At 45.8% G+C, this 25,255-nt stretch overlaps 1 protein-coding gene across 1 annotated transcript in view; it reads left to right on the top strand.

Annotated features, from left to right (window-relative positions):
• Positions 1-24,062, top strand: part of LOC138248857 (zinc finger protein 271-like) — a 102,886-nt gene extending 78,824 nt beyond the window's left edge. The window contains exon 6 of the mRNA XM_069202815.1: positions 21,729-24,062. Coding sequence (XP_069058916.1) covers positions 21,729-23,497 — 1,769 coding nt within the window. The 3' untranslated portion in view covers positions 23,498-24,062. The remainder of the gene's footprint in view (positions 1-21,728) is intronic.
• Positions 24,063-25,255: the final 1,193 nt, after the last annotated feature.

Raw genomic sequence — 25,255 nt, 5'->3', positions numbered from 1 at the left:
AAGTACCTTACTGCACTAGCTCAGGAGCCATGCTTCCAAATTCAAGGAGGGGACATTGGGGTGTAGCATCTGGCCTCTGAACTTCATTAGCTGGTCTGCATGGCAGCTTGAGATGTGGACGGACGGACTGGGTGAAGGTGGTCCATGAACTACCATTTCCGTGGCCACTACGGAGCTATTAAGATCATCTTGGCTCTAGAGTGAGACAGCTTGATGAGAGCTGATTGAATCAGGGGAATTGGCGGAAAAGCATAGAAAAATCTGCCGGACCAGTTGATCCATAGGGCATTCCCTAGTGTCCCTGGCTGGAAGTAACTCGAGGTGAAGCTTCAGCATTTTTTGTTTTCTGCGGTGACGAACAAGTCGATGGGTGGGGTGCCCCAGAGTTGAAAGATTTTGTGGACAACATCGTGTAAGCCACACTCGTGGTTTTCTTGCAGAATCCTGCTCAGAGAGTCTGACTGTGCATTTTGTACACCTGGAAGGTGATTTGCTTGATCGTTAGATCCCTGGCTATGAGCCATTTCCAGATTGCCTGGGCCTTGTGTGATAGGGGCCTGAACCTTGTCCCTATCTGCTTGTTGAGGCAGTACTTGGTTGTAGTATTGTCCGTCTGACCAAGCAGGGAGTGGGATGTGAGCAACCGGTGAAACACCTTTAGCGCTAGATGGACTGAGCGTAGCTCCAGGAGATTGATATGGTATGTCGCCCTGGATTTGGAAGTGATCCATATGGGCTCCCCAACCCAGCAGTGAGGCATCCGTCACTATTGTCTGAGGAGGAACTTCCTGATAAAAAAGTATCCCTTGAAGCAGGTTCTTTGTAGAGCACCACTATTTCAGGGACAGCTTTGCATGATGAGATAGTACGGTCCTGTCTTCCCAATTGCTTGTTAGTTGGTCCTCGAGACATTCCTGTAGAGGTCGCATGTAAAGACGAGCATTCGGTGTGAGGAAGATGCCATTGAACTGAGGAGAGAGGATTGCTGTTCTCATTGTTGGACGGGAAGCTGTCATGGGAGAGTGACACTTCCAAAGGACTGCTAAACGTCTCTCCTCCAAAGGACATACTCTTGCCTGTATTGTGTTGGGTGGATCTACCCCTGGTTTGTTCCTTTGGTATGGTTGGTAAGATTGTTGGTGCTGTTACTGTCCGCCATCTTGTTGGCGTCACCACTGAGGGGTTCCAATCCTTTGGAAGTAGTAACAGTGTTGGCAGGGACGGAAAGATTTTCTTTGTTCTCTGGGTCTTTCTAAGCCCACTGCCTTCAGAACCTCCATTTGAGGTAGGTAAGGCGAAACCAAGAGTGCCTCCAGAGAGCGACCCAGTGGCAGTACTCATGTGCTGCTAGTAGTGAAGAATCTGCAGCACCACTAATTATTTGATTAGAAACCAGTAATCCCTCATTGAGGATTTCTACAAAGTCTTCCTGTTTCTCTCGTGGGAGATGATCAACAAACTGTTGCACAGAGTCCCATAGAGCCATGTCATACCTTCCTAAAAGGGGTTGACGCCCCACTGAGTCTAACCTCTGACTTTCTTTATCAGGAGGAATTGTTGAAGTGGGAGTAGTGGCATGGTGTTTCTTTGCCACTACTAGAGTGATGGAGTCAGGTGTTGGGTTGGGTCTGGATGGAGAAAGGCAGGATCCTGCTTCGGAGAGCAGTGTTTGTTCTGAAGCCTAGATGGAGCTGGCATGACAGAGGCTGGTGTCAAGAAAAGGTCCATAGCTGGTTCTAATAGTCCTGGCACTAGTGGCAGCAAAGGTCTTGATGCTGACCTATGTTGAAGGATTTCAAAGATTATTGATGTCGATGGTGTTGGAGTTGACATCACAATTCTAAGTTTTGCAGCTCCCCTCACCAAGACTTCCTGAAAAGTGGTGATATCATCCACTGGGGATATGCATGGAGGTGGGGAATCGGAAAGAGTTGGAGAGTATTGTCCTGTAGTAGTAGAATTATGCTTCCGTAGTGTGTCTGGACCAAGATCATTTTGAGTGGTGATGATGACGGGAGTGCCTAGATGATGGAGATGAGCGCCTTCAGCTGTGGTGGTGGTGCCTAAAATGATGGTGCGTTCTAGACCGAGATGTGTGCCTCAGTGTGGTAGCAACTGGGGCTGGTGGAGGAGTAGGTTGAGACAGTGGACAAGGAGGTGGCTGAGGAGATGGAGATGGGACTGGCGGAGGAGAACTGGGTGCATCCCCTGAAAGGCAGTTTGTTCTTGAATACTCTGAATGCAGAGGGGTATAAATGCGCCTCCTCTTTCTTCTTGCCTTGTGTAGCCATGAGGAAAGTGAGTGGGCTCTCAACATCGACTGGTCTAGATGCCTCAATGTCGACCTGCTTGTCGACGATGATCGTCGTCAGCACCTCTACGGCGGTATGGACCTCAATGTCTATCTTCTGCAGAGCCTCAGCGGCGATCTGGAACTTGAGGTCAAGCGTCGTGATGGTGGAGTCCTCAACGGCGAACGAGGTCTGCAAGTCGACGGTGTTGTTATCGACATTGACACCCCTTGTCTTGACGCTGACCTGTGACGTTTTCTCAACATCGAACCATGGATGGACAGCTAACAGGTAGGCACCGTACCTCTCCTCGACGTTGATCCTCTCAAAGTCGACCGGGCCTGATGGTGTTTTTCTGATGTTTTCTTCCTGGCATGCTTTCCAGAGACAGATGACAGTGCCCCAGTAGAGGTCTGACCCTCTCCTTGCTCTGAGGTCCCACCTTCAGGCTGCTTCTTCTTTGCTCCTGAGTACCATGAAGGCGAATTTCTGGGTGCATTTTGAAAAGTTCCTACAGTGATGGCAGGACGCTGGAACATGATTCTCTGGGAGGCAGAGAATACACACCTCATGAGGGTCTGTCTTGGCCTTTTTCCTCCAACAGGATGGGCGTTCGACAAAAAGAGAGGGCATTTTTCTGTGAATAAACCTCCAATTCCTGTCAGGAAACGACAGAAAAAGCCTGACCAAAGACATCGAGTGAAATAGTTGTCACCAAATTTCAGTTTTGAATTTTGAGGGAAAAAGTAAAAATTTGGCCGAGCTTAATGCTCCAGGGTCCTGTCAGTAGGAGCCGGAAAATTTAACTGAAGCAACCGCCATCTGCTCAGCATGATGAGAATCTGATGTTCACTGGGTTTTTAAAGGCACAGTGTCTATTTTTATCCCTTAATATGACAGCCTACGGGGCTACACCTCCCCCCTTTTCTTCATCTCTCTACTTTACCAAAAAAAGGGTTTGTGAAAGACATCTATGCTGTTTTACATAAAAAATCATAACATTATATACATAAATAATCTCCTGGCCCCTTCTTTAAGTAAGGGATGAAGAATTGGGCCATTGTAGCCTGTTCCTTTAGGCTGCATAATATTTTTCTCTCTTAAGTGTCCCTGCAGGCTTTCCCAAAGAAAGGCGAACACTTAAAACATATATTGTGAAAAACTGCTCTGGGGTCTCCGCATGTGGGGGGGAGTATTCAGTGCTTATCACTATAATGGAAATCCCCTCCGAGAGAACCTTAATATCATTTGTCAGCCTTTATAAAGGATGGTGAGCAGACAGAGGAGATAGAAATATAAACAGTGGGTTTTCCAGTCAAAGTGCTCTGTTCCCTTGCGGCGCTGCTTGTAGAGGTACGCAGATTTAGTTGGGCCAGGATCGGCGAGCGTTCCTTCTCAGAACTTTCCAGCCAAATATTGAATTAGCCTCTGCTAGCACTTTACCACTTCGCAAGGATCGTTACTTAGGAATGTTCTCAAAACGTACCTTTTTTCTCTTAGTTAATAGGTTGGTCTGCATGTTTGCATGTACGTGTGTAGCGCTGGGACACACTTGAGTAGCTGCGCGCTTTAAAAATTCCTTGGAACATTTGTTCATTCATTCATGTGCACCCTAGCTTAACTGCCCAGCTGACGGCAAGAGGAGTCCCATTAGAAGGGGGTGAAATTAAATTACTCTTGTGGTCAAAGGGAATCCATGTATAGCTCTGACATATATTACTCATAAACTGATATACAAGCTGTAGATGCAGCAAAGCCTTTCACAAGATAAGCTATAATGTATTCTCTGGCATACTATGATCCATTTAGAATATTGAAGTGCTATTAACTAACATCAAAAGTATGACCGTGTTCAAGAGAGTTACTACATGTAACACAAAATGTTCATCAACAACTCTTCTCATTGCCGGGACAGACATGGCCTGCATTACCGACATGCATGCCTCACATAGACAGGGGTGTCAAGGTTGACTACAAATAGCAAAAACTAGGGAAATGTTGACGGAGGTGATAACAATATACAGAGAGCTGAGACAATTTGTATTACAGCAGCTTGAAACAAGTCACCGGTGCACAAATGTAGGACGCTGGCTCTTGATAGAGTATACCAAAAAGAGGTAAACTGTGTGAAGAGTCCAGGTATACCGTAGAAGTGGACAGGGCTTTCCTTAAAAATCCTAAATGCTCTATTTGTTGTAGGATGGCTGAGCAGCTTAGGCTAATCAAAGGGGAGTGTTAGACATTTTATCCATACACACATTCAATAAATGACACACGCACACTCAATAAGGAGAGCCACACCAATTTAGAAAAATAACGTGTTATATATTTTCTAACACCGAGAACTTTATTATTGAGTAAGTACTTTTTAAGTTAGCAGTTTTGAAGTATACAGCAGATACACTTGCAGTGACTTTAATGCAGTAATGTTATCCTATGGGAAAATTAGCATATACTGCATACGGGCACTTGACAACGACTTGCAGGACTGTTCTTGTTCTCATGTTCTTCTGGAGTTAAGTGTGGGGCAAGGTCCAAGGCAGCACCGACAGGTCACTTCGGGAGAAACTGTGGCGTCTGGGTTCCCAGATGCTGTACAGCGTTGGGTGCCTTAATGTTATCCTACGGAGAACGGCCCAGTTGGAGAGATGCTGCAAGCAGAGACTGGGGGGGCCAGTCTGGGCGAACCTATAGGGGGGCTCAGATCTTCAGGTTCTTGGGCCTGCAGGGACACCGTCAGTCCACTTGAGAACTCAAGCGGGGGGCTTGTGTGCGGTGGTGCTTTGTCTGGCATGGGTCGGGGTGCTGAAGACTCTCAGTTTTGTGGTTACCTGTGAAAAGAGGCTGCAGGCTTGGACTGGGGGACCAGTTCGGCCAAACCCAAAGGGGGACTCATCTCTGGAAGGTCTCGGGACTCTGTGGGCACCGTTGGTTCACTTCTCCCTGGGCTGTGCGGCTCAGGTGTACTGGTGTTTTTAGATGTCAGATCACGTGGTGAATTGGCTTTATAGGTTTCAACTTTTCCTGCAGGCAGAGGCTGCAGACAGGGACTAGGGGCCAGTCCAGCTAAACCCAGAGGGGGGCTCAGCTCTTGAAGGTCTCTGGGTACTAGGGACAACCTAGTACTTTTTGTACTTTGGTTGTGGGGATTCAGGTGCAGAGGCCTTTGGTCCAGCGGATGGTGGCTTTCAGATACACTCAGTTTTTGGTGTCTGCAAGATGCAGAGAAGTATCTCCGCTACTGGGGGGCGGAGCTTGCCCGGTCGCAAGATGGCTGCGTTGTAGCGGAGCTCCACCGGCCGCCTTACAATCCGTAAATAATCCCTCAAACTAAACCATTCCTGACCAAGTACTACACATCAGCTGTTGACAGAAAGATATTGTAGGTGCGTGAGGGCCCCCGATTTTGCTGGAAACCGAGGAGCAGAGAGGAAGCCGTTGCGGCCTGAGAGTCCGCGATAACGCTGCTGGGGGGATGCTGTGAGGCCCGGCAGTGACAAGAGGCATACGGGGCGATCGTTGGAGCAGGCGCGCTCTGGTGAGAGCAGTGCGGTGGAGAGAGGCTGATGCACCGAGTAGGGCATGAAGATCGCGCTGTGTGCTGTGTACGGCGGCGCTGCTGGACGGGCGCGGAGAGCATTGCAGTACCGGTGAGGCCAGCAGAGGTGGGGTGCTAGTGACTGCGGCTGGCTACCTGCGGGGCCCCACGTGGTGAGGCGATACGGGGGCGGCCTGGTACGCTGAAGGAGACGGAGTGCGCACGCTGGGAGCCCCGAAATTGAACTCCGTGTGGTTTAGACCTGGTGCTGAACCCCAGAGCACTGGAGAGTGGAGCGACAGTGGGTGAGGCAGAGATTGGAGCGGCCCTGCGGGGAAAGGTGGCATAGAGCGGCTGGTGCAAGGCTAGTGGCGGAGAACGTGTGCTAAGGGCCCTAGCGCTGGGCTTGGCGCAGCTTGGACCTAAAGTTTGGCCCTTGGATGCAGAGGCCCTTCAATCCGTGGAGGCCTGAGTCCAAAGGCTATTGCTGGCCTACAACGTAAGAAGGGGACTCTCCTGTGACCGGGGCGGTTCACATTGGGAGATGGCACCGGTGGGGTTTTTGGCGCGCCATGATCCTGGATGCCTGGCTGGGACTACAAGTTGAGATTGGATTGCGAAAAAACCTAGCAACGGAGGCAAGTTTATATGCCCCGAGGCATGCTCATCCTTGGCGATTGTTGCGCTAATACAGCAGAAGTATACTTTTTGTGCCCTAGCGCCTCCTGACCGGTGTAAATTAAGAGTCCTTCCAAAAACATACAATGGGTAAGACGGATAAGAACCAGGCCAAGCTGCAGTTCGATCGGCACAAAACGAGCAGTCCCACAGGAGGTGGAGCGGAGTTGGGGCCACAGAAGGGTCTTGATGTAACCTCAGGTGAGGAACAAGACCTGTGTCAAATTTTGGTGGCAGTGCAACATAGCTTAACTTAGATAGATGGCAAGATAGACTCATTCTCATACTGCATGGATAGAATGACAGAACGCCTTGACAAACAAGCAGAGCGTCTGGATCAAACAGATAGGACGGTATCTGAGGTGGAGGATGGTCAAACGGATATAGCTACCAGCCAAGTAAAACTAAACAAAGAATTAAGCTCCTTACGCCTCAAGGTAGATGACCTAGAAGCCCGTTCCCGGAGAAATAACCTACGTATAGTGGGAATCGCAGAGTCCACCGAGATTGACAATATGGAGGGCTTCATTGAACAGTTACTGGTGCAACTATTGAGGCGTGCTACTTTTTCTGACCTGTTGTCGTGGAGCGAGCAAAACAATCCTTGGGGGCCCGCCCGCCTCCGGGGGCCTCTCCTCGTCCTATTATAGCAAAACTGTTGAACTATAGAGATCGAGACGCTGCCTTGCGCCGCGCCAGGGAACTTAAAACTTTGCAATATGAAGGAATGACAGTATTGCTGTATCCGGACTTCACAATACAGGTGCAGGAGGCGAGGAGACAATTTATTGCGGGAAAGAAACAACTAAGAAACTTGCGCCTGGAATACAGAATGCTGTACCCGGCTAAATTAAGAGTAGAAGTGGACGGAAGCCCAATATTTTTCACAGACCACAAAAAACTAGATTAGTTTGTGAAACGCAGAGCGGCAGGTAATGGGAGCAGCGATGTCAATGACGCAAATTCCTAGCCAACTGGAGAAGGGCCGTGTGTCATGAGGCTACAACACTGGAAAAGTGCCTGAGCTGCAAATATAATGGGAACAATGTGATTAACCCTCAATCACTGACTGCACTTTAGAGACTGAAAGTGTCAAATTTGGTATAGTATCACAGAGGGGAAGATATATGAGGAATGTTTATTTATTATTAGATTTACATGCAATATATACATTGGGAGTGGTTTGTTTGTAATAATGTATAGGTGGCCGGCACATCAGTGAAATACGACGTGGCCGGGTAACATCCGCCTACGTGTGTGCACCACCTATAGTTATCCTAGGGATAGATTACGTTGGGGAGGGTGGGGGGATGTTTCTTTGGGGAATAATCAGATAGGCAGGTTGGGGTATTGCCTATTGTGGGTGGGGGGTGGGATCTCAGGGGGTTGTTGGGGGATTGTTGTTTGCATTAATATCTATGCTTAGAGGTGTACGATTGCAGATACATGGTGAAGGAAGGGTGGACACAGAATTGAAGTCCTACTATAACGGATGACCCAAACTCAATTATATCCAGATACACATAAGAGCTCTAGGAAGATCAGACTAGTTACCTGGAACGTGCAAGGTTTTAATGATGCCCAAAAGACTCAAAAGATAGTGGCATACTTACAAAGACATAAAGTAGACAGCTATTTTACAAGAGACACACGTGGCTCCCGATAGCCCTATGCTCACTCCTAGGAGGATGCAGGGACAGTTTCTGGCAGCTGGTTTCACCTCACACTCCTGTGGGGTACTGATTTGAGCCTCAAGGACTACTGACATCAGCCTTCGTGAGGTGGCAAATGACCCAGGGGGACGGTATGGGGTGGCACACTGTAGTGGGAGTGCATTGTCATTTTTACTGATAGGCATATACGGTCCGAACTATGATGACCCACAGTTCTATTGTGATTTGGCAGTTAGAGCGGACTCCTGGGGAGGTCTTCCACAGCTATGGTGTGGAGACTTTAATTGCAGATTGAACCCCACATTAGACAGGTCGGGAGGTGCGGCCCGCAGACCAGCAGCTGTGGCGAAGGCGATTCTAGACTTGGCTGCTGAGCTGGGGTTGGTGGACATCTGGAGAGATAGGCATCCAGAGGGAGGTGGCTATACCCATTACTCAGCTGCGCACAACTTATACACACGTATAGATTTGTGGCTGGTTTCATGTAGTTTGCTTGGCAGATTTCTATCTGAAACACATTGGCCTAGAACGTACTCGACCACTCTCCGGTCCCGCTACTGTTGACTTTGAGCGCAATACCGGCCCTGCCGTTCTCGTGGAGATTTCCCCATTCTCACTGTTGGACTCGGTCTTCAGGGATGAACTGGCCACAGCGATCAAAGACTTTTTCCAGATTAATAAAGGTTCAGTGGGCAATGTGGGCATAGTATGGGCGACATTTAAGGTGTATATCTGCGGGATCACTATAGCTAAGCATGCAGGGGTTCTAGATCGATTAGGGGGCGTTTACAGCTGTTGGAGCGAGAGTTATCACAACTAGAACGGGACCACCAAGACACTGCAGATGTACACATATTAGGACACATCCACACTAAGTTGCAAGAGTTTCAGGAGACAGCCCTTGCAGAAATTCAACACTTAGGGAAATATGCGATCGCACGAATATATGGAGAAGGTGATAGACATGGCTCGGTCCTAGCGAATCTGGTCCGTCCCTATCGGGTCAAAAACGCAATTATAACAATAGAGGCAGAGGATGGGGGTGAGATTAGAGACTCTGAACTCATAGCGGTCAGATTCCGTGAATACTATCAATCCTTATACACCTCCAGGGTAGACCCGGACCCCGAGGCACTGATGGACTATCTTACACATATTACGATGCTGCAGCTGACAGACACAGACAGGGAGGCCCTTATGGCACCACTGACCGTGAGAGAGATAGAGAAAACACTGGGAGGGATGGCCGAACATAAGGCTCCAGGACCAGATGGACTGACGGTACGCTTCTATAAAGCATACAAATGATTGTTACTCCCACAGCTGAAAGAAGTTTACAAGGAAATGGTGGTGGAGGGGCTTATGTCCCTGTCAATGAGGGAGGTAATGATAATCACTTTGCTTAAGCCAGGGAAACTCCCAGAACAATGCTCATCCTGCCGTCCACTGTCACTACTAAACGTAGATGTTAACATTTTTGCTAAAATTTTGGCGGATCACTTGGCCAAGGTGCTGCCGCACTTGATCAAGCCAGAACAGGCAGGGTTCGTTCCTGGCCGTAACCTGACTATGAATCTCCACACCCTGTTTGGTACGATACAGAACATCAACCCAGAACTAAGGGCAGTAGCGTTTTTTTTAGATGCCAATAAGGCGTTTAATTTGGTGGAGTGGGGTTTCATGAAGGCAGTCATGCGGCTCTTCGGTGTCGGGGACATTTTTTTGCGCCTGGTTTCCACATTGTATGGGGAACCGCTAGCCAGGGTTCGCATAAATGGAATGGTGACGGTAGCTTTTAAGATCACGAGAGGCACTAGACAGGGATGCCCGCTTCCCCCCTGCTATATGCACTGGTGGGGGAGCCCTTGGCGTGTGCCCTGAAAGAGTATCATGGACATCGCGGCCTCCGTTTTCAAAATTATACCCCTGTGTTATCTACATATGCGGATGACACATTATTATATATTAAAGATCCGCAGCGAAATGTTGCCTCAGTCCTCCGCGAAATTACTAGATATGGTGCACTGTCCGGGCTCAAGGTCAACTGGGGCAAGTCCATAATGTTCCCCCTGACCTCAGTAACAACACAGGTGGATGTGGGTTTCACTCTCTAGTGGGAGACGGAGTCAGTGAGATATATAGGGATTAAAGTACATACAGACCCTAAGAAAGTAATGGCTGATAACTTTGATGCTGCGCTTAAGAGATTGATGGGGGATGTGGAGAGGTGGATCAGGCTTCCATTATCGTTGGTCGGCCGTATAGCACTTATGAAAATGGTGGTACTGCTGCGATTTTTGTTCCTATTTCAGAACATCCTAATAGCACTACCAAGAACCTATTTTAACATATTGAGAGCATTAATCACTAGATTAGCTTGGCCGGGTAAGCAACCCGGGTGAAGTGGCGCACCCTGACTCTTCCACATGAGTTGAGAGGTCTGTGGCCCCAGATCAGAGGCCTACCGTGTGGCGCACACGCTGCAGTGGCACAGGCTTGGAATCATGGGACTGGCGACATCCCGTACCTAAAAATAGAGAGGAATTTGGCTTCACCGGTCCCCTTACAGAGCAGGATGTTTCACGCCCCGAATAGACGCTATAAGGAATTTGCTTCCCTGAACTCGGTTACCCATGCCTGACATGAACTTTTGCACGGACAGGGATTGGTCCTACTGTATTCCCCGCATATGCCGGTGGACTGGTGCGCCTGGTTCATGCTTTGGCGGGATCGAAAGTTAGTAGAGGCTATGAATGAGCTGGGCATTAGCACTATGGGGAATTTATTCGAGGAAGGCATTATGAAAAGGTGGGACTTGTTGGAGAGCCGAGTTGCCGAACCTACCTCCCTACTCCGGTATCAGTACCATAGAGTGAGGCATGCGTTGGCAGCGCTATTGGGAGACGATATGCGAGAGCCCCCAGATGTACAGGCTCTCTCAGTAGTGATATTAAATGACCAACCTCGGCGTCTAGTCTCCTGTCTATATGCAAATATTCAGAAGTTACGAGTACACAAGCTATCGAATGTGCAGCTGGAGTGGCAGAGAGAGTTGGGGGTTCAGTTGACAGATGAACAATGGCACTACTGGTGTGCCAGAACGCGTACAATATTCTTGAATGGCAGACACCGTCTTATACATTTTAAGTATTTAAATAGAGTATACTACACCCCTCTAAGGCTCCATAGATATGGATTAAGAGAGAATGCGAATTGCCCTAGATGTGGTGGGGAACAGGCTGGATTCCTGCACATGTCTTGGGCCTGTGATGGAGTGAGGCGCTTCTGGAGCGCGGTGATTTGTGAAATGGAATCCATAGTGGGAGAACAGCTCGACTGTGAACCGATAATGGCACTCTTGGGATGGGATAGGCATCTGCAGATAAAATTTCGGAAATTAATAGCTATCGGGCTCCTGCTGTCTAAAAGACGTATTGCAATGAGGTGGGACCGCGGACCAGTTCCGACAGTGGGAAGTCTGGCACAGAGACATGGTGTTCTGCAGTACGCAAACAGACAACTACAGTGAATATGCTCCCCTCCCCAATCAATAGACCTGCGAAACACTGGGATATTTATAAGCAATATCTTATCGGTAAAGAAACTGGAGAACCAGAAGCGGGGAATCTTGCATGGTATGCTGAGAATGGACCGTGAATTACACAAATGAGGGTGGGAACCTCTAATACAGTTCATGGAAGGATGTCTCCGGATTGAGTTGAGGAGGTCAAAGTTCTTTGTCTCATACTTTGGTATTATTTGACAACATATACTGTATGTGGCTGCAATTGCAAGATTATATGTGTATCTAATAAAAGCATAAATAAAGTTTTGTTAAAAAAAAAAAATTGCTCTGCTACTCCATGGGAGATGCTGCCTGTTTGACAAAGTGGTCGCAGTCTCCCCTGGCTTTCGGAGTTTGCACAGCGGAAGGACGAGTCATCGCAATTGTCCGGAGCAGTAGCGGGGCTGGTAGGGTTGGCACCAAGTCAGTTGCAGGTCCTCAGTTCTTGCTTCGTTAGCTCTTCTTTGTCCTTCTTCTTTTTGAGTCAGTCGAATCTGAGTTCCTGGTGTCAGGGGCCAACTAAACACTGAATTTAGGGGTGTTAAAGAGAGTGAGGGGTAGTAGCCAGTAAGCTGCTCACACCTGGGGTCACTACACCCCATAGATGACCACTTCCTGTGGGCTGTGGGCCTCACCCTGTCCCAGAGTTCTTAATTCCACACATACAAGATGGTGGAATTAGTTGTTTTATGTTCACTTTAGGTAAGCCACCATGCGGGTGTGACTAGCCTGTAAGTGAAACATGTCTCCTGGCTGTCTAATCCCCCCGTCCCCCACCTATGTGCCATCTTGGCCTGAGGGCAGGGGGTGGCATCCTCCAGGTCTTGGGGAAGCCATGCTTGCATATCAAAGGCGTGTGCTCTATGAAGCTCCCTGCTTTGACTTGCTAATTTACTACAATTGTCGAAGTGCATTAAAAAAGTATGGGAACTGTGATGTCGCATGCAATGCGGATTGGGTCAGTGCGCTTGGGGGCAGGGTCAAAGCCATGGATAAAAAAACACCCAAAATATTCTGTAACATTTTTGGTATTTCACTGTCAGGTAGATACATATAAAATAAGGTGCAACTTATATGAAAAAAATAATAAAAAAATAAGTTGTTACTCAGTTGGAAATGCACTTTCATAAGTTCATTAAAAAAACTCTATTGGTAAATGCACTACAGAGGTCTGTGTGTAACCAGAGGGCCACAGGATTAAATCTTGGTTGGTCCAGTGGTGAATAGTGACTTGTGTATTTTCTGTGCTACGAGGTCACAGTCTGTGACAGAAAGCACTATGAATGTGTTAGTTTTTATTTTAAACTTGCATTACACACAGTATAAGATAGACTACTACAAAATGTTGGAAAGGGTTTATGATAAAATGGTGCTTCCAAAATACATTTTAGCATTACCCAGAATGTATGTAATGCAAATGAATTGTACATAATTGTCCCTTCAACACCTTGTCAGGGGTAGTAAACACTATATAAATACAATTACATTTAAAAGCACGCACTTAATAGGTCAATTGTTAACACTTTGCACTACTACTAAAAAATAAAAATATTTGTCATCACAAAGATTCTTGTGATTCGAACAATTAAAGCCAGTACTGGCTCCCAAGCATCCTTTACATTTGCAGATTAACTCCTTGTGCACATTTGCATTTCTCTCAGGCACTCTGGCAGGATGTCTTGTTCAGCTGTCTGCCCAGCTTCGGTTTCACAGCACAGGATGGCAACTCCCAAGTCTGGGGTAATCAGGGGCACAATACCAAAAGAGGCAGGGTCTTTGAAGTCCCTGGTATTGGTATGCAGATTCACCTGCCATCCTGCCAGAGGAGGTAATAACACCTTCCTCCAAGAGTAGGCATTGTTTCTGGCCTCTGAGGGCACGGGCTATCACCTCTAGGGGGTCAGAAACATGTCTGTGGTGTCCGGCTGGTTGATGCCAGTCAGCCAGCACTCTAGAGGATTAGTTGGTTTTAGGGGTCACCTCTAAGGTGCCGTCTGTCGCCATAAGGAATCCAAGACTGGCATCAGTCTGGATTTAATAAGGTGAGCTGTTTGATGCCAAACACCATAGGTTTTAGGGAAGCCACTATGTAGCGGGGTAACTTGTGTTGACCAGTGCGCAATACATACCTTAAGATGGCTTCCTTGTTCACTTGCAGTGTGTAAGAAATTGAAATAGACATCGCAGGGGCATATCTGCTCATGCAGAGATGTCCTCACATCAAATATAATGCACTCTGCCTTAGGGCTGGAAGGCCTGCTGTGACTTGCATATGTTAGATGCAGTGACTGGGGCATGACACACAATGTAGTGCCATGTTGTGTTTCACTCATGGCTTGCATCATGACACACAGTCTGCGTTGGCAGGCTGTGTGCAGTTTTTATGGGGTCCTTTAGGGTGGCCCAATACATGCTGCAACCCTTAGGGACCCTCTCTACTGTCCAGGCCTTAGGTACCAGGGGTACCATTTACTAGGGTCTTACAGAAGTACTAGAGTGTGTGTTGACTGTATACAATTAGATGTTTTACCTTGTTTTAGGGAAAGGGAACTGTTACTGGGAACCTGTTTGGCTAGAACCCAGTACACCTCAGTTGAAAACTTCAGTACCAGCGGCAAAAGGTGGGGGTGCCCATGTCCAACGGCAATGTAGAGGCACACTATGCAGATAGGACAGACAACTCTTGTTGGTAGACAGACTAAAAATCACAACCCTAAATGCTCTTTTAGTGGTAGTGTGGGAGAGCAGCAGTTTAGTCTTATCAGAAGGCAGTGTTAAGCATTTGTTGAACAAATGCTAAATGCGACACACACTCAAGAAGAAACTGGAGACCAATTTTAAAAAAGAACACATATTTTGATATATTTTTTTACGCCAAGACCTTTGTTTTGGGTAAGTACTTTTTCAGTTAGCAGTTTTGAAGAATACAGAAAATGCACTCTAAATGCGTTAACTTTATCCTATGGGAACAGACACATATACTGCATACTGGTACTTATCAGTGACTTACACGGCCAATCTTCTGGAATAAAGGTAAGTATGGAGCAAGGGCAGCACCAACAGGTCACCGCAGGGGGGAAGGGGCGGTTACTAGGGCGTCTGGGTTCAGAAGTGCTTTTCAGTGTCAGGAAAATGGTCCTGTGAAAAAAAAAGTCTGCAAGCCGGGACTGGGAGGGCCAGTCTAATTGAACCCACAGGGGGACTCAGTCTTTGAGATGCTTAGGCACGTAGGGACACCGCTGGTCTACTGGAATTCGGGCTGGGGGACTAGGCTGCAGTGGTGATTGCTCCAGTGGATTCGTGCTGGGGGAAGCACTCGTGGTTTGCGGTAGCCTGTGAAAACAGGCTGCAGGTGTGGACATGGGGGACCAGTCTGGCCAAACCCGATTAGGAGCCCAGTTGGCCCCCGTGCACAATGTTGGCCCACTTCTCCTCGGGATGGGGGGCACGGGTGCTGTGGTACTTTCAGGCATCGGGTCACGGCATTCAAGAGGCTGTCGTGGTTCCTGATTTTCTGCAGTCACAGGCTGCAGGCGGGAACTGGTGGGCCAGTCTGCCTCAACCCAAGAAGGGGTTCAACTCTTGGGGGTCTCTGTACTTAAGGGGCACTGTCTGTTCACGGCACCTCGGGCTGGGGTGTGCTTGTGTGCAGTGAGTCTTTCTTCTGCAAGGTTGCGCTGTTACAGGCTCTTGCTTCGGTCCTTTTGGTGCCTGCAAACATGCAGGGAAGCAGCTCCTCTGCTCCAAGGGAGATGATGCTGGCCAGTTGGAGTCACGGGTGACTCCTCCACAGCTTTTGGAGGTGACAACGCTTTCTGGATGAGCCGGGTCTGTGTAATTGTCAGGGACAGCAGGGAGGCTTGGCGCCAAGTCAATTGTTGCTCCTCCGGTCTCGAATTGTGAGCTCTTCTTTGTCCTTCTTTCTTTTCCAGGCAAACAAATCTGATTTCCTGGTGTCAGGGGGTCACCTAAATACTAAATTTAGGGGTGTTAAGGGGAGTGAAGGGTAGTAGCTAATGAGCTATTTAACCCTAGGGGTCATTACATCTCCTAGATGACCACTTCCTGTTGGAAGTGGGCATCACTGTATCCCAGAGTTCCTAATTTCACAACCAAGATGGTGAAATCCTAATTTTCGTGTTCACTCCAGGTAGCCCTCCTTAGGGGTATGACCAGCCTGGAGGTGTAACATTCCTCCTAGCATAGCTAATTACCCGCCTGTCCTGGTGCCAAATGGGCCTCACAGCCAGGGGTGGTATCCTCCAGGTCTAGGGGAAGCCAGGCTCGTATATCTAAGGCGGTGTTCTCTTTGAAGCTTCCTGTCTTGACATGCTAATTTACTAACCTTCCTGCTGGAGGAGATGTTAACACCTCCTGCCAGAGGAGGCATTTTTTCTGACTTCTGTGAGCAGTTCTCTCTCCCCCTAGGGGGGCAGAAACTTGTTTGTGGTGGCAGGGTGGACAGGACCAGTCAGCCAGCACACTAGAGGACTGGTAGGGTTCAGGGGTCACTGCTAAGGTACCCTTTGGGTTCATGTATTAATAAACCCATCACTGGAATCAGTGTGGGTTTATTTATATGAGGTGTTTGATACCATATTTTTCAGTGAAGCCAATATGTAGATGGGTAACTTGTTTTGATCAATGCTCAGTACGTACCTTATGTGTGGCTTCCCGGTTGACTTGTAATATCCAGTAATAGAACTAGACATCACGGGGTATATCTGCTTATGCAGATATGTCCTCACACAATATAATGCACCCTGCCTCAAGGCTCAAAGGCCTGCTGTAGGGGTGACATACTTGTATTAAATGGAGTGACTTTCGCATGGCACACAAGAGTGTGCCATGTCATGTTTTCATTTCATAGTGTTCACCATGTCAGGCAGCCTGCAATGGCAGTCTGTGTGGGATTGTTGTGTGTGCGTTCCTAAGGGTGGCATAAGATATGCTGCAGCCCTTAGGGGCCCTCTTTAGTACCTGTGCCCTAGGTGCCAGGGGCACCATTTATTAGAGACTTATAAGGGTGCTAAAGCCCTTTGAAAGTTATTTTACAATTAGACCTCACTTTGCTTTAAGGAAAGAGCACTGGCATGGAGGTCTTATTAGCAGGCCTCAGTGCACTGTCAGAGTCAAAAACCAGTATCCAGTAACTAAAAAGAGGCCAAAAAGTGGGGGGGTCAACTGCATTCAGTAGCCACTCACTTGTCTGAGGATGACGTAGCTTCTCAAATTCCTGCCATTCCTATGCTTCCTCCTCATGTAATCTAACCCTCTGTTGTAGGAAATGTGAAAAACAAACAGATTACCGAGAATATAAAATGTGAAAACATCAAGCATCAATAGAGTTTACCCCCTGCTCACAATCAAAAAGCAGTTTAGACCAAACCCTCACACTGACACGAGCATGGTGAAAGGTTTGTTCAAGGATGCAGCCGAGTTAAGAAACACGAAAGGGTAATCTTTAAAAGGCCAACTCATGTCTGACTGACCTGCAGGTATTCACAGCATTAGCACCCAAGTTTCCGACGCACTCTCCGTGCCTACAAACAGATCGCGAACTGATTTGATACTGGGCACATACTTGAATTAGCTCAAAGCACGCAGGTGCATGATTTACAATGGGTGCAGGGAAGAAACCAAAGTCCAAATGCACAAGAGTCTCAGACCCACAATGCTGTCAGCACACACTTCAAATAAAATAACATTCACAAAAGAGCACGTACGCATTTATAGGTCAAAGAATGCTCAGTCATAAACCTTCGTCAAATGTATAGTAAAGAGCGAGTAATGTTTTAACCTAGGAATTCAGGGTTGTGGGGGTCACATGGTTTTGAGTGTTTTCCATGTTAACCTGTAAACTTGCAAGTTATCAGTTGTTAATCATGTGTAATAAAGTATTGTACTGATTTGTATTTAAGAGCGATCCTGGCTGTGAACAGGATTTTGAGAAAAATCGTAGAGGCAGGTCTTGCAGGGCTGAGGTGCAGTCAGCAATGCTTTTCTCGCTGTCACGACAGTTAGTTAAATACCGTCTTTGTAATTGCCAAGAAGAGTCTAGAGAGCATACTCATCCACCCAGCAACACCTCCTAAGGGTTTTGTTGCAGCTTCCAATGTTCAGCCTGTTTCACAGGCTCAGTTATAACCTCAACTGTAGAGGTATGAGGTGATACATTCAGAAAAGCACACTCCGTCCAGATTATAATGATCTTTAGTCCACTTTCACAAGCAAAATTGGGACAAGTGACCTGCGGAAAAGACTCAACACAAGCTTCCTCATATGGATCAGCAGAGGGAGTCGCCCAAGTCCAAGGGTAGAAGGAACAATGGTGAAGGGAGTCACTCCTTCGAGCACTGACTCTTTAGGTTCTCATTCTTCCACGCATAGGCATACCCTCCCTCCAAGACATCCCGAGTCCATTCCATCAAGGGCTTTGCAAACCAGTGATCTAGCAGCACTGAAATACAGCTGTAAGGAAGTAGAACATAGCAACGAGGACTTTTAGAACTTCATTACATAAAGGGTGCACTGTCTCTGTTTGCACCACATCGCACCCTGAACATTAACCAGGCGCCAACGGTGACAGTGCTCCCTGTTATAGATAATGCACTGCCCCCACTGTAAGTTCATACCCACGGCTGTCCCAGGGAGGCGTCTTAGTAGAATGCAGAGAGGCTTTTTGAAGCAGTCGTTCTGTCACAGTGAAGGCGGCACCTGGCCTGCACTTTAAGGTGGAACAGAGATCTCTCTGCATACAGGTGAGAGTGAGTGCACCTGCCAGCAGAGGGATGTTTGGGGGTGGGGTATGGGATCCCTTTTCAAAGGGTGCCTTCAGGGGGATGGCACTGACTGCATCACATCTTTGTGACATACAGTTAGTGCACCTCTGGAGGGTCTCTTGGCTTTGCGCCTGCATCCGTAATATTCTGTGGGCTAGCGACAAAGGGTTTGATTTAGAGTTTGGAAGATGGATACTCTGTCACATGGATATCCCACCCACCTAATTACAAGTGCATTACATCATACAGCACTTGTAATAAGGCAGGCAGCATAATTCCCACATTTGTGATGAAGTAATGTGTCCGCCAAACTAGGCCCAAAGTGTTTCCCTCTGTTGCATGGAGTCAAGCCGCAGTGCAAATGAAGGAATGCTGCTTTAAGAGAGAGCTGGTACTGTAGGTGCCTTGGTGCTAGATGTATTACAGAGGGGCAGCAAAAGCACTTGCAGCCCCCTCTGTAATAAGAAAATGCTCAGGGGGTACAGGAAGTGGGTGCACATGCCTGTTATGCCCCTGGGACACTTTAGATTATACAGACCCTGTGCACATACTTTCAGGATAAAGATTCACACCCAATAGCAGCCAAGAACAATTGTTCATCTCTCTTTATGTCCTCTGGAGCCAACGATGAACACATTCTTGAATCCCATTTCCGTGCAGCCTGTATAAAAAATTCTGGAGAAGAATTTCAGGTCTGTACTTCCTGACCCTTCATTACTTAAAAAGGCTCTTTCTCCAGATTCCCTTGTGGTGGCTTCCGATGAGGCAACAAATGTAATTCAAGCAGCTCAACAGCCACAAATCCTCTTGACAAGGAAAGTAGGTAGTTGAACCCCTTGAGTAAAAAGCTGTAAGACTGGCATTATTAGTGCCCCTATTTAAACTGCATTGTCATTGGTTCCCTGTGAAATTCCATGAACCAGGTTATGGAAAACCTTCTGAAGAATTAAAGGGAAGATTTCCAAGAGATTGTGACGGTGTAGTCATACAATATATTTGAAGTTGCCAGGAATACAGTGACCTCCCCGCTGCTGATCCCTGGCATGATCTCTCCAATTGTGTCACACTTGTTTGTCCCTACAGGCACAACAGACTTTGCTTCATTTGTCTTTTTATAGATATACTCTGGGTCTCGTGTAGGCAGGGATAGTGGAACATGAAGCCTAAATCTGAGCCCTTGAAGTCTGTAAACTTGGAGAAGATAAAGAATATTCAGAGAGAGCAATTCAGAGATTATGGCACAGGCAAGACTGTACTTGTGTCCCAAGCTGGCAAGGCTTCTTCAGGAGCAGAGGCAGCAGCACCAGACATTTCAGCACCAGATGTATTCTTGTGGCACAGGTAACCTGCCAGCAACAATTTGCTTGACCAGGAAGAGTTCCGAAAATAATCATTCTTTAGTTTTGCCCACACTGAGCAGCACCCTTTGGAGTGTCAACTGGATTAAATAAAGTGTTTGGGGGCTCATTTCTGTCTCCCCCTGTGGTGTCGGGTGGTATTCCCTGCGACAAGCTTATGTCTAATGGTCGCTACAACCCAATATTCTGAAGATTCTGAGGTTCCACTTCAGTTTGTTTTAGCTTAATGCCAATGGCTTCCTCAATTTGATGTTCTTCACCATAGGTGTAATTGGTTGTATCTTATATAGCAGCCAAATTCATGGGACTGTAATAAAGCAAACACTCCGCTCGTTGATTTGCCTCCTCCTATTAGCCTCGCCTCACTTTCTTTGGATTGAGCAGATATGTTGTCCGTAAAGGTGACCTCAGAAGAAAGACCTGCTTAGCTTGCTTTGGTTTATTGTCCATTGCTGCTTCTGATTCCATTTCTAGTAAAGCTGCCTGGAGCTCACAAGAGTTGTTATATATACGAGCCCCTGAAATTGATGTAGAGCCAACTAAGATAGCTTCCTGTGATGTATCTGGGGTTGTAGTAGAGATAGGGGCTATAGGGCTACTGGTGTCAACCCCTTCTGCCAATCTCTCGCCTACCTTTGGTAAGTCTACCAGTGGGAGCCCTGCTTATTGGTGAGTCCTACCATTCTTGCTTACAGGGTGTTAGACTCCAGGTGTCATAGGATTCACACTGAGCTTCGCTTACTCTTAGGGTAACAAGATGTTTTTGTTGCTGTCATCTTCAAAGTTTCTACTTCTCAAGTTAATGGAGACTACTTATTTCCTTGTTTTTATCTAATGCAATAAAATAGTTTCCTCTCCATGTATTGATGAATGGATTATTAAAATGTTCTGTCTTTGAGGCTAGCAATTCCACCACAACCTTTATGCGTGTGTATTGTTCATTTGTACATTAAGGTTTAAGGCAATCCTCTTCTTATGGAGATACACATTTCTAGTGTTTATGTAATCCATGTCAATAAAAACCTCCATCAAACTCAAGATACTTATCTTTGCTAAAGAACTGCCTCCGGAGCTTTTCAGATGTTCATTTGCATGCAACAGATGCTCTTGTTATTTTGACTTAAATTCTCTTTAGGATATGATGAGGTTGCTTTTCTGTTTAGTTTTTGAAGATCCCTTGAACTGAAGAAAAGATTACCTTTAACACTATTTCCCAGTGAATGGTAGTTTCCTTACTTCCAGTGAGGTGGAGTAGAAGCAACTACTCCACTTCTATGGTGAAGCCACCCAAAGGGAATCTTCATTGCTCTTGTAAGATTATTTAGACTGTCGAAATGAATTGAGGTGATAACTGTCACTGGTCTTGCATAGTGGATACCTTAAAGTGACAGAGCAGTTTCGTCTCCATGTGCTATGCTAAGTGCCTAAGGTGTCATTTTCCTTTCATATTATTCATTTTTAAAAGGGGGGGAAGGAATATTTTGGGCGGCAAAGCTGTTCTATGCTTTTTAGACACTTTTCAGCTGCTAAAGGAGTTTAACATTAGTCAAAGATTCAGAGTTATTAAAAGGTAAAATATATAAAACAAATGTTGCCATTTCCCTTACTTTTCATTGTCACTTTATTTGCAGAATATTTCCATTTTGAAAGTTGTTCATTGATCTTATGACTGAGGACTATTTAGTCTTATGAATTTAATAAAGCTACCTTTGATGGGGAACTGTTACAGTTAACACCTTTGTCTCCCTGTATTAAGACTGTCTACCTGTACAATTTAACATTGTGTGTTTTTATTTTTTAGAATAACATGCAATTTATATTTTTACTTCTCTTCGTTCTGCAGGCAACACATTGGAAACAAAAGATATGATTGTAAAAGAGTCCATTCCATGCTCCCTTGAAAAACACCAACCCGACCACAATATTGACCTACATTTGACCTGTACTCAGGATGAAGAGAGTTTTAGCAAGAAAACGTTTCCTGTGGTGTATCAAGGAATCCACTCAGAGCCGATATATTTTCCCTGCACAGAGTGCAAAAAGAGCTTTTCTGACGAGCAAAGTCTCCTAAGACACAAAAGCTTACACACAGGAGTGAGACCTTTTCAGTGCACTGCATGTGAGAAGACCTTTATTCAAAAGCATCATCTTTTAATTCACGAAAAAACCCACACAGAAGTCAGACCCTATCCCTGCTCTGAGTGTGAGAAAAGCTTTACTCGAAAGGACCTGCTTTTAAATCACCAAAGAATTCACACAGGTGTCAAACCCTTTCACTGTTCTGAGTGCGAAAAGAGCTTTACTAGAAAGGAGCATCTTCTAAATCACCAAAGTAACCACACGGGTGTGAAGCCTTTTAACTGCAATGAGTGTCAGAAAAGCTTTTCTCGTAAAGCAGATCTACAAAAGCACCTACAGACACACAGTGGAGAGAGGCCATATCATTGCAGTGAGTGTGAGAAAAGCTTTACTCGATTATCAAGTCTTCTAGATCATGAAAGAAGCCACACTGGAGAGAGGCCCTACCACTGCACAATGTGTGAGAAAAACTTCATTACAAAGTCAACCCTCTTATACCATGAAAGATCCCACACTGGAGAGAGGCCCTACCTCTGCACAATGTGTGAGAAAGGCTTCACTACAAAATCAAATCTTCTAAGCCATGAAAAAACTCATACAGATGTAAAGGCTTTTGACTGCACCAAGTGTGAGAAGAGCTTTACTCAAAAGCCCTACCTTCAAAAGCACCTTAAAGCACACCATGGCGAGGGGTCCTATTGTTGCACGATGTGTGAGAAAAGCTTCACTAAAGAGTCACAACTTCTAACTCATCAAATAATTCACACAGGGGAGAAGCCCTTTCAATGCACTGAGTGTGAGAAGAGCTTTACTCGCAAGCCAGCTCTAAAAATACACCTACAAACACATGCTAGAGAGATGCCGTATCACTGCACCGAGTGTGAGAAGAGCTTTACTCATAAATCATATCTTGAAATTCACCTTAGAGTACATACAGGAGAGAGGCCCTATCATTGTGTAGATTGTGAGAAAAGCTATACTACAAGATTCCATCTTTTAAGGCATCAAAGAATACACACAGGAGAGAAGCCCTATCACTGCATAATGTGTAACAAAAGCTTCCCTAATAGGTACCAACTTGTAACTCATCAAATAATTCACACAGGGGAGAAGCCCTTTCATTGCCCTGAGTGTGAGAAAAGCTTTACTCACAAGTTTCATCTTCAAAAGCATTTGAGAACACACACAGGAGAGAGGCCTTATCATTGCACAGATTGTGATAAAAGCTTTTCTACAAGGTGCTATCTTTTAACACATCAAAGATTACACACAGGAGAGAGACCCTATCACTGCACGGAGTGTGAAAAAAGATTTACTCAGAAACAACATCTTCTAAAGCATCAAAGAATACATACTGGAGTGAGACCCTTTAACTGCACTGAATGTGACAAGACATTCACTAAGAAGTCAAGTCTTAAGGAGCACCAGTTAAAACATAGAAAAGAGGCCAGTCATGGCAATTGCAGTCCCCACCTTCTTATGCCCACTGTCACCTCAACAAACGGTGAGGCCTTTTCCAAGCATTACGTTTAAAATATCAAGGTAGCTTTATTGGCAATCATGTAGCTACATTGTAACAAGCATCGCCTGAGGTGTCAAGGCATTCATCCCTAATATCAGACCCAATGAAAGTGCACTTTATGGCATGTAAAAGGGACAAGTCTGTATAGATGGTGTTCTTCATGTTGGTAAGTTGGTAAGTGAACCCTGAGGAAGAGGCGGCATGCCACGAAACACATGTTGGCTCCATGCAAGAGGCTCTGGCACCTTTATCTTGGCTCTTGACTATAGAGCCTGGCTCCTTGTTAAAGATTCTGGTACCTACGTATCGGCTCTCGATTACAAAGCATGTACTGTCACATCAATTGAAAGAGAAAATGTCCAATAACTGGAACTTCCAATTAAAAAATTGGTCAAAAGGTTGTGTTCTGATAAACACATACAGAGTGAACATGAAGAATTGTATATAGATTAAGTATTTTAAGAATGAATTTTTGAATCAGTGATGGTTCACAAGATTTATGAAGGTTGATATTTGTTTTAAGGGGTGTTTTAGATGGTATCTAAAGATGAATTATAATAAAATGTTGATATTTTATTTGTGATATTTTTCAGTAACTTGTTTTATGAGACATCCTTCCCATGCCATTGGTCTTTTATAATCTCTGAACTAGATAGGTTACATGGCTCGGTCGGTGTGTGCAAGTTCAGGCCAGAGGACCCCAGTAAACAAACTGTCTCAAGGATAACTTTTTTCCAGAGATTCCTGAGCCATAGCTTGTCACACTACCATTGTCTTTCAGTGCGTGCTTGATTCTGCATTACTGAGCTAGCACTGTGTTAGTTGATCTTTGAACATTCACTCTTTCTATAGTTACCTTTGTACCCAATCCTTGCCTTTCCTTCTCTTTACCTTAGTTTAAATTTCTAGTTTGCAACTTTTTCTTCTACTGCTTTAGAATCCAGTTTTCTAGTGTGATTGGGTACTTGCTTGCTGTCTAGTGTTCCCTTTGTTTTTCCCTCTGTTTTTTGCTAAACATTCCTCTCCAGCTCCTGGTCTATTGTGGCTGTATAATCCTGTTTGATCACCAGCATTTTGGGCACAGCTCACAACCTAGGCAGCTTTTCTTTCCCATTGTTTTGTCTTTCTTATTTTTATAACATGCCATAGGTATCAGCACCATAGCATAGCTAAATAACGAGAGAATTTAAATAGCCTATCTGCAGACTAAAGTTGCAAAACTATGTATTTTATTGTAACCATAAAGGAACTTTCAATTGAAGAAAATTACTAGTATTAATATATGTGAAAATAAATCAAATGCATTACTTATTTAAAGGTAATATGAAAGAACATAGGGGGTAATAGAGCCTGATAGGCAGTAGATACAGAGAGTGAAAACAGTACCTGCTCTTTTAATGGAGCCCACACCACCAGGATCCCATTATGCCTTAACACAACTATCTGTTGTTAAGGACAGATCACCAATTGGAAAATAGGCTTAATCGAGACACAGGAAACATTGCCCACACTTCTTCCCAGATACTACCAACCATAGACAAAAGGAATGCTTTTTTTGATAGATTGATTATAGCTATTTCTCTACATCTGTCCTCCAGTGCCACTATTGGTCAAGATCAACCTCGTGTATTATAGGGCCAAACTGTTGGAATGCTTACACAAAAGGCTGCTGTATTTCCTTTAAAAATTCTAGGGAGTGAACCTGGACACTCTTACAATTGTTGGGCTTCACGGCATGGCTCGCTCCCGAAAGCATCTGCTGTGGGTAT

This window comes from Pleurodeles waltl, chromosome 8 (assembly GCF_031143425.1).
Source record: "Pleurodeles waltl isolate 20211129_DDA chromosome 8, aPleWal1.hap1.20221129, whole genome shotgun sequence".
In the NCBI taxonomy this organism is placed as follows: domain Eukaryota; kingdom Metazoa; phylum Chordata; class Amphibia; order Caudata; family Salamandridae; genus Pleurodeles; species Pleurodeles waltl.
The sequence above is the reverse complement of the archived record's forward strand: the minus strand, read 5'-3'. Positions and strand labels throughout refer to the sequence as shown.